At 36.1% G+C, this 10596-nt stretch overlaps 1 protein-coding gene across 1 annotated transcript; it reads right to left on the reverse strand.

Moving 5' to 3' along the window:
• Window positions 1-1637: 1637 nt before the first annotated feature.
• LOC107930808 (uncharacterized) lies at window positions 1638-4538 on the reverse strand. The gene has a single exon (XM_016862526.2). The coding sequence runs from the start codon at window positions 4536-4538 to the stop codon at window positions 1638-1640; it is 2901 nt and encodes a 966-aa protein (XP_016718015.2).
• Window positions 4539-10596: the final 6058 nt, after the last annotated feature.

Here is a 10596-nt window from a genome sequence, read left to right on the forward strand (position 1 = left end):
TTACAGGCACTATCATTGCCCATAAAAACAACTCCACCTTCTAGTTCTTCAAGACTAGAAAACCAGTCCTTATTAGGACACATATGGTAAGTAGATCCCGAATCCAATATCCACTCATCCGTTTGACATGCCATTGCCATGCCAACCAAGCTAAAGTCTGACTCCTCATCATGCTCCGCTACACATGCATTAGAAATAGACTTGCCCTTTTGTAACTTAGGACAATTCTTTTTCCAATGCCCTTTCTCACGACAAAAGGCACATTCATCTTTGGCGGGTCTCCCTTTGGACTTACCCCTTCTACCAGGTTTGCTGCTGTGTGAACGACCTCTTACTGTTAAGACTTCTGCAGTTGTATCTCTGTGATCTCTTTTATCTTTCTTTCGAGTCTCAGATCTATACAACGCACTACAGATTGCATCAAATGTGATTGAATCTTTCCCATGAAGCAATGTGGTGGTAAGATGATCATATTCATCAGGAAGGGAATTCAACAACAATAATGCCTTGTCTTCATCTTCAAATTTCTCATCCAAATTTAGCAAGTCTGCTAAAATTTTATTGAATGAGTTCACATGGTCATTCATCGACATACCGGGTGCATACATGAACCGAAAAAGTTTCTTTTTCATATAAAGCCTATTTTCAAGACTTTTCGTTAGAAACTTTTCTTCCAATGTATCCCACAGCTTCTTCGCTGATGTCTCCCTCATGACGGAGTACTTTTGCTCTTTGGCCAAACATAGGCGGATTGTACCACACGCCTGTCTATTGATCTTGGCCCACTCCTTGTCATCCATCTTGTCAAGTTTTTCTTCAAGGGCTATATCCAGCTCTTGCTGACATAAGACATCCAGGATCTCACACTGCCACATACCAAAATTATTGGTACCGTCAAATTTCTCTACTTCAAATTTTGCATTTGTCACAGTAGTCCTTGCTGATGACGATGCTGCTGCCATTTTTCTCCTCAATCCCAACTACTGTATACGTGAACAGTACCGTATACGTGAATAGTGCTGTATACGTGAATAGTACTGTATACGTGAATAGTGCTGTATACGTTAATAGTACCGTAAACGGTCGTATTCCCCAAGTACGAACCTGGCTCTGATACCAATTGTTGCGCGGAAGCGTGTGAAAGAGTAAAATTATTGTACTGAAAAATCACACTAAGTTCAATTCCCAGGAAAGAGAGGTGGATCACGAGGATCGCTTACATACCAGATCTTTCCTAGCCAGAATATCCCTCTATCGTAATTTAATAGCACAATAAATCACTACAATGACACTTGCAAAATATGCAGAACAAAAATAAAGAACACTAGAATTTTAACGAGGTTCAGCAAATTTTGCCTACGTCCTCGGGCACTACCAAATATATTTCACTCCAAAAATACAAGTGAAAGTTTACAAATAGGGAGAGAGAACAATTGCCTTAAGTAGAGAATGGCAAGTGTGGGATGAAGAAAGTAAGAAATGGTTAGGCCTATTTATAGTTGAGGTTTAAGGATCAACTTGCAATGTCCCTATACAATTAGGGACCAAAATTGCAATTATCCCATGCCAACTAATCTTACTTTCTACTTTCGGTGCCTTTCGGTGCCAACTTTCTGCCACTATTCATCTTTGAAAAGTCAAAGATTGTAGGTATCCAATATAACAGGAGCAGCAACCGGAGAAAGGGTTAGACTTGTTGAGCTTAAACTTGAGAAATCAAATCTTCCCACTCTGGTATATATAGTAGGATCCATTAAGTAGTCAAAATAGAGCACAAGCAACCTTACTGTGGTCAATCCAAGGTAATAGCCTTCCCTCAAGCACTTAACAGGCATTGCCATCAGTCTATTGCTAATAATCTGAGGAAGCAGAAAGAAATCTTGAAAAACATAAACAAGATACACCATTACATCCATCCAAATCTGCCATACATGCCCATTTTGTTTATCAACAGCAACAATCAAAATAAGAACTCCATAAGCGTATATGGCCATGGCCATGGTAGTCAACATAACCCTTTTCTCTCTAGGAGCATCAGACATGGTCTTGCTTCTAGATTCTACTACCATATGGACAAGTCTTGCAATAAGTAGTAACATGACCAGCAAAAGAGCCTGTTCAAAACTTTGAACAAATTTCAACATTCCATTTGCTGGAGGAGGCCATTCATAATCTTTAGGTACCATTGATTTCAACACGACTTTGGCATTACAGATCAGTGGAAGGCTATATCCAAGGAACTGAAAAGCAAGCATGGTAGTAGATATGTATGGAACAATGTCTGCATTTACCTTCATGTATAACAGCTGGTTCCATATGATTGCAATCGACATGGTGAGCACTAGACTGCCTAAGATTGCCTCGAAGTATGCTCGTTGAGTATCTGCTTCGAAATAATCTAGATAATAACTCAAATGAACATGAATGTTGATCAAGTTAAAGTAGAGGGGATCACCGACTTTCCTTTGGCTGTTGATGGTGATCTTAGCAGTTGGTTTTTTCCACAATTGTAAATTCAGTGGTGTATACTGAATTTTCACTGATATAAGACAATCTTGGCCTCGTTCTATGCCCATACTCCCGACCAAAGCCTTCCTACATCCGACCAAATGCATCTCACCCAAACTAGGATCATATACGCCTTCCAGGGACAATTCTGAAACATCTTTATATATTGTTTTCTTGAGTTCTTCCTCGGTTTTGAATGCGAGATGCATCGATACATTCCAGAACCGGCAGCTAGTAAGCTCATCTTTTGTAATGACTGTTTTGTTTCTAAGATTTCTGTCCATTAATAATGGACCTAAAGAAAGCACATTGATCTGAACGAGGGCTCGAGATTTCGGTCCAGCAATCAACTGATCATCTGGAACTACTACAGAGCCATCTGAAGCAAGTTTTCTGGTCAGTTGGTTTAACTGAGCAAGTGGTTCTTCTGCATCCTTTAGAGCTGGATACTTGAAGAGCCATTGCTTGGCAATGCTTAAAACTTGATAAGGTATTGTTCTCCTCTCAAATGCATTGACCAACTTGATCATGGAATAATTATAAGATAAATATTCAGTGAAATCTCCGGTGTTTATGCCTCGCATTGCATTAAAATATAAAGGATTGTCCAAACCTGTATCCTTTTTCACGTTGGATATGGTTCCAAACAGGAAGCTTATCTGCTTAATGGAAAGTGAATGTGGGAAGTACATTGAGATCACATAATCACATCCTTCGGGTCCGGAGTCCACCGTCCCTTGACATCCAACCATGGAAAGCTGTCCAGAAGAAGAATTCCATATACCCTCAACAGCTAATGTCGACCCTGAAAGGCCAGTTCGTAATCTTTCCAAGTGTTGGAAACTTGTTTTGGTAACTGATCTCAGCACTGCAGTTACCTTTGTACTGCCGGTTCTGTTTGTATCTTGCTCGCATTTGACATGCTGGAAAATGAGCTTAACCTCATCAATACTCAAAATACCAGTAGCCTGCATCTCCTTCTCGAGAACGAAATGGCTGAATTTGCCATGGATCTGGTTCTTATCGCTACTGCTGAACCTGTAATTTGGAGCGATGCTTAAACATATTTCTCGATACTCATGGTGAAGTACTCGGCAGAACTGTCTACCAGTAAGCATAAGGACACCATCTTCCATCAACTCATCTTGGTAAGGGGGTGGATCAAAAGTTGTGGATTGGACCAATTCCGAACTAAATTGATATTTCGAGTGGCCACTCAACTGAGAAGATATATGAACTTTACTGAAGTACCTTTGCCCTCCTTGTTCATTTAGACTTGTCATTTCTCTATAGATTGCTCTTTGTGTCAAGTTGAAGCTTTTAGGATAGCGTAAAACAAGCAAAACTTGATCATCTTGCAAGAAACGAATATGGCGGTGATTATAAGTGGGAACATCGCCGGTTTGAAGCGCCCAGAACACATCATTGTCACATGTGTCGGTACAAGGCAAGGTTGAAGTTGAACTTCCTACCAAGCACATCAAACGTTCTTCTCCATCATCTTCTACCTCCATATAAACCCCTTCGAAAACAATCTTCACGACCGATGAGCCTGGATTCATATTAGGCTCTATGTCACCATAAGAAAATGACCAGTCTTTGGATATGCCTACAGATAGAACCCCTCCAAGACTTACTGTGTTTTGAAGTTGCTGGATGGAGTTGACATCCCTTACCTCAAAGAAAGCTAACTTAAATAGGGAAGTTGGAGGTTGACTGCTCTCAAGGTTGCCATTGTCATCAAATTGTATCAATGGTGCCTCATCAGTTTCCTGCTCCCAATCACCAAGATAGAAGGAGAGTTCATTCTTGAGCCTACTTCCCCTGTTGACATCAGGTTTTAGTTCAGAAGCTAAGGTTAGAAAAGAGCTGCAATGCTTTTCGATATCGGTAGACCGGTTGTATGCAATGATGACCGAAGAATCCGGCAGGGTCGGGTCGGATTCGTAAGGTGGCATAAAACTAGTTATTAACACAGGCAATTCAACAAATATCCAGAGGAGAAGAACAACAAAGAGTTGAACCTTCATTGTAGGATATTTCATTAACACTGCACCCCAAGGTACCCCTTAGTATGCTTAAATAATGGTGCCAATTTCCAAAAGTCAAATGTTAGAAATAAATTGTTTAATGCATCAGTTATGGATGGTACTGACAAGCTACCAGCAAATGTTATCAAAGAAGAGTCGAAATGTTCAAAGGAAGCATCTTTTATGGTGGCAAGTTTGAATATAATACATAACAGCTTACATGGCCATGTTGTTTTGGTAAGAGACAATCCCAAAGTCAACATTGGTATTAAGCCATATTAGCTGGTAAATAATCTAATAATTGCAAACTACATTGGGTTATCGAAAAATCTATGAAAAGGCAAGGGCAACTGTTATTTTTTTAGAAGCAAGTTTAGTTAGCCACACCAACCTGCTGATAAAACCAAACACAGGCACAAGCCTGTCTACCTATGGGCAACCAACCACCATAAGAAATTCAATGCTTTTTTAAATAAAATTTTGAGTTTAAATATTGTGAATAAAAAAAATAGTGCTGAAAGAATTTTGTACACTATTTAAAATTTAACTCAACTTAATTTCAAATTTAATTGAATATAATATAATTATTGAATACCAAAAATTTTCCAACCATATTTTTTAAAAATTTGAAATTATAGCATTTTTAGAGAAAAATAAATAAAAAGGAATACCATCATATAAAAGATTTTAGCCGTTATTTATGCCATACATACATAGTCTATAAATGAGCCTACTATTTGATATGGGCCACAATCCCTAGACCACCTATTAGGGCCAATAGTCTACTGCTATATTTGATGGAATGCAGTGAATCAATTTTTTAATTTTAAAAACTTTTAATATAATTATATTAATTAAATTACACAAAAAAATTAATATATTATATTATTTATTTACTAAAATTGTTGTAACAATTAAATTATAATAATAAAAAACACGAATAGAGTGGTTGACATCATAAAAAATGTGAAAAGCTACTAAAGTAAAAGTGGTCGATACGGTAGATGATATGGAAAACCGTTAAAATGATGGTTTGGGAAGTCAAGCCTGAGTTTTAGCAAAATAGAGACAATGTGGGCTACTTGTATATCCTCATTTGCCCTAGTGCTGAGAATAGTATTTATAAAGATAGGCCTACTGGGTGTAGGTCCCTATTATTCAGCTCTCTATCCATAAGTATAGTGGTAAAGTAACTGATGTCAATTAAAGGTATTATTGAAGTTAATTTGAAGGCACTAGCTATACTATGTGTTTTTCATATTAAAGGCATGATGTATTAACTATTGCTGTCAATAACTCTTTCATATATCTTTGTGAATCGTGTGAGTTCACTTGATGTTTGAGTAAAGCATGCTACTCTTTTGATCATGTATGAAGTTAATTTGTATTAGATATTATGAGAACAGTAAAATCAGCTTTTGGTAGGAAAAGAAAGAAAGAATATGAAGAGAAAAAGGGTCCAAGCTATAGGAAAGCTGAATTAATTGGCTCTGCTGAATCGAGTCTACTTGGTACGTAGTAGTAGTAGATAATTTTGGTATCAATACAGCATCTACTTACGAGGTAACATAGAATTAAGGTACGGAAATTTTTTTTTAATACTTAAGAGTGTACTTTCCGTTGACAATTATAAATTTATAATATAACACAAAACAGCTCAAACTTTTCTAAGGCTTTAGCTACTTTCCTAGTTAATTAATAATACAGTGCCGATGGCCATCTATCACTCACCTAAATATATAATATGATTAGCATCTGTCAATGGTTGCTAAAGTACCAACATATAAATCTGCCGTTTGGGGCCACTTATGCATATACATACATAATACGTAGAGATATTACTCGATCCGTAGCAGAACTAGCTGCAAAAGTTTTGGGAATACCCCCCGGTATAGGGTTTTGATGATTGCTTAGAATAGCTTATCTCATCATGCAGCTGGAGCATAGTCATAGTCTCCATCACCATCATCACCATTTCCTTCTATGAATGACGTTGCTGGAGCAAGACCATACCCATCATCATCATCGTCTGCATGTTTCTTGTACCATGAGACAACAACTTTGGAAACAGGAGACATTTTGTCGAATTGTCAGCTGATCTAACTGTGGCTTTGTTTTGCGATAGAATCAGTGAACATGGAATATGAATAAATAGAGGGAGATGTCAGATGTTGATATAGAGTTGGTGGAATTCGATAGCCATTATATACCACAAGGCAAGCACGGGGAGAGTGTGAGTTTGAAAACATATCCATGATGACGATGTGCTTCATCATCATTATCATGCATGATGGTCTATTTTTTAATAATAATACTATTAATATTATTATCACCACCATGTATGGTGATACGTGAGTTTGAGCGGCTCATGATTGGAAGGTGGTAAGTGTGAAAAGTTTTTTACTCTTGTCGTTGGCTTGAAGGGGAAGACAAGTAATAAAATTAGGAGGTTTTGGTTTAGTTGAGGAAATTAAATAAGAAAGGGTGAGGATTTATATTGGGATAAAAACATGTGGAGGGTGGCGGGTGATCGTGTGAAGCTTGTGACCAAAATGTGCCACGTAATATCTTATATCAAGAATATTATTATGTTTTGAATAAAGCACAACAAAAGGATAGTTGTGTTTTCGGTTTTTTATTATTGTTGTTGATTTAGTGAAAGCCACTTGATGTTTTTAGTCTCTAAATATTCTTTAGGATAGTGGTGGGGGAATGGTGCCTAACAACTATATACTAGTGAATCCAAATTTGCCCTAATTTTTCTTCAATTTCATTGCAAGTAATTCTAAAAAGAAAATTATATTCCATACAATAGTTCTATATACACTATTGTGAAGTAGTCATTAACATATTATTTAAAAAATTAAATTTAGTAGTACAAAGACAAAACAATTATAAATATAAATATAAAATTACAAATATATACCCAATCAACTATAATAGAAAAAACACGACGAATCAAATATCAAACAAAAACTAACCTAATCGAATTTGGCCCAACTACTACACTCTTTCTTGGATGAAGAAATAAATTTTTGGGTTGAATTCAGGCTTGCATCTTAAATCATTCTTGGCCCATTTTTAGCCTAACTATTACACTACCCAAATTTTGAAACTTTTGAAAATACAGATTATACCACAATTACATAAAACTATATTTATTAAAAATTAAATAAAATTTTGATTGAAATAGTAAAATTAAACATCTAAAAATCATGGTGTTTTAAGTATAAAAGTATCCTTATAATAATATATCTTATTTTATAAATCACTCTTTATAACAACTAAATTTATTGTACAATTTTTTTATGTTTTATTTTTGTCACTTATAATAGGGTCTCTTATTCCGAATTTGGAAAAATATTTTATACACCACTTATGAGCCTAGAAAACTCCACAAGTAGATTAAGGGTGTGACAAGTGTATTGTAGGGTGTAATAAAAAAAACCTATTAATCATATTTTGTTACATGAAAATATTTTTTTATAAATAAAATTTTATTTGTAAATTATATTTAAGATATTATCTTAACTCATTGAGTAATAATATTATTAATATATTTTAGTTTTTTAATTTAAAAATTTGAAAAAAAATCACATATAATTTAAATCTCAAATGTTATTATAAGTGTATAATATGCACCTCTTTATAACATCCAAAATTTTGACAAACAAATAAGGCTATTAGTAGAAGTTTGATTATATAAAAAAAATATTTATCCCATTAATAAAATGTGACATTATAATTATCCATAGTATAAAAAATCACCCATCAATAATTATATTTATATTCGATTAAATCTGAAATTAAGTTGAATTAGATTTTTTATAGAGGGGAGAAAATTGTTTCAACACTATATTCTCTATTCATAATATCTAAATTCAAAACTTTATTCAAAAAATTATTGAATTCATTATCACGCAACTCAATAAGCATATTCATTTCTCCCTTTCATTTGTATTTATATAACTATGGGTGCATTTGTAACATTGCAAGGCATATCGAATGGTTGGTTGCCCAAAGGTAGACAGGCTTTTGCTTGTGTTTTGTTTTATCAGCATGTTGGTGTGGCTAACAACACTTGCTTCTAAAAAAATAATAGTTGCCCTTGCCTTTCCATAGTTTTTGAGATAACCCAATGTAGTTTGCAATTATTAGATTATTTACCAGCGAATATGGCTTAATACCAATGTTGACTTCGGGATTGTGTCTTACCAACAACATGGCCATGCAAGCTGTTATGTATTATATTCAAACTTGCCACCATAAAAGATCTTCCTTTGAACATTTCGACTCTTCCTTGATAACATTTGCTGGTAGCTTGTCAGTACCATCCATAACTGATGCATTAAACAAATTGGCACCATTATTTAAGCATACTAAGGGGTACCTTGGGGTGCAGTGCTAATGAAATATCCTACAATGAAGGTTCAACTCTTTGTTGTTCTTCTCCTCTGGATATTTGTTGAATTGCCTGTGTTAATAACTAGTTTTATGCCACCTTACGAATTCGACCCGACCCTACCGGATTCTTCAATCGTCATTGCATACAACCAGTCTACCGATATTGAAAAGCATTGCAGCTCTTTTCTAACCTTAGCTCTGAACTAAAACCTGATGTCAACAGGGGAAGTAGGCTCAAGAATGAACTCTCCCTCTATCTTGGTGATTGGGAGCAGGAAACTGATAAGGCACCATTGATACAATTTGATGACAATGGCAACCTTGAGAGCAGTCAACCTCCAACTTCCCTACTTAAGTTAGCTTCCTTTGAGGTAAAGGATGCCAACTCCATCCAGCAACTTCAAAACACAGTAAGTCTTGGAGGGGTTCTATCTGTAGGCATATCCAAGGACTGGTCATTTTCTTATGGTGGAATAGAGCATAATATGAATCCAGGCTCATCGGTCGTGAAGATTGTTTTCGAAGGGGTTTATATGGAGATAGAAGATGATGGAGAAGAACGTTTGATGTGCTTGGTAGGAAGTTCAACTTCAACCTTGCCTTGTACTGACACATGTGACAACGATGTGTTCTGGGCGCTTCAAACTGGTCATGTTCCCACTTATAATCACCGCAATATTCGTTTCTTGCAAGATGATCAAGTTTTGCTTGTTTTACGCTATCCTAAAATCTTCAACTTGACACAAAAAGCAATCTATGGAGAAATGACAAGTCTAAATGAACAAGGAGGGCAAAGGTACTTCAGTAAAGTTCATATATCTTTTCAGTTGAGTGGCCGCTCGAAATATCAATTTAGTTCGGAATTGGTCCAATCCACAACTTTTGATCTACCCCGTTACCAAGATGAATTGATGGAAGATGGTGTCCATATGCTTACTGGTAGAGAGTTCTGCTGAGTACTTCACCATGAGTATTGAGAAATATGTTTAAGCATTGCTCTAAATTACAGGTTCAACAGCAACGATAAGAACCAGATCCATGGCAAATTAGGCCCTTTCGTTCTCGAGAAGGAAATGCAAGCTACTGGTAATTAGAGTCTTGATGAGGTTAAGCTCATTTTCCAGCATGTCAAATGCAAGCAAGATACAAATAGAACCGGCAGTGCAAAGGTGACTGCAGTACTGAGATCAGTTACCAAAACAAGTTCACGAAAATTGGAAATTTTACGAACTGGCTTTCAGGGTCGACTTTAGCTGTTGAGGGTATATGAAATTCTTCTTCTGGACAGCTTTCCATGGTTGGATGTCAAGAGACGGTCGACTCAAGGCTCGAAGGATGTAATTATGTGATCTCAATGTACTTCCCATGTTCATTTTCCATTAAGCAGAAAAGCTTCCTGTTTGGAACCATATCCAATGTGAAAAAGGATACAGGTTTGGACAATCCTTTATATTTTAGTGCAATGCAGAGGATAAACACTAGAGATTTCATTAAATATTTATCTTATAATTATTCCATGATCAAGTTGGTCGATACATTTTAGAGGAGAACAATACCTCATCAAATTTTAAACATTGCCAAGTGTTAATTTGTTTGAATTGGTTATGTCTGATGTGTGGGGCCCGACTGTGGTTCCATATGAAGGGAATTTGTA

This window comes from Gossypium hirsutum, chromosome A07 (assembly GCF_007990345.1).
Source record: "Gossypium hirsutum isolate 1008001.06 chromosome A07, Gossypium_hirsutum_v2.1, whole genome shotgun sequence".
Classification (NCBI taxonomy): Eukaryota; Viridiplantae; Streptophyta; class Magnoliopsida; order Malvales; family Malvaceae; genus Gossypium; species Gossypium hirsutum.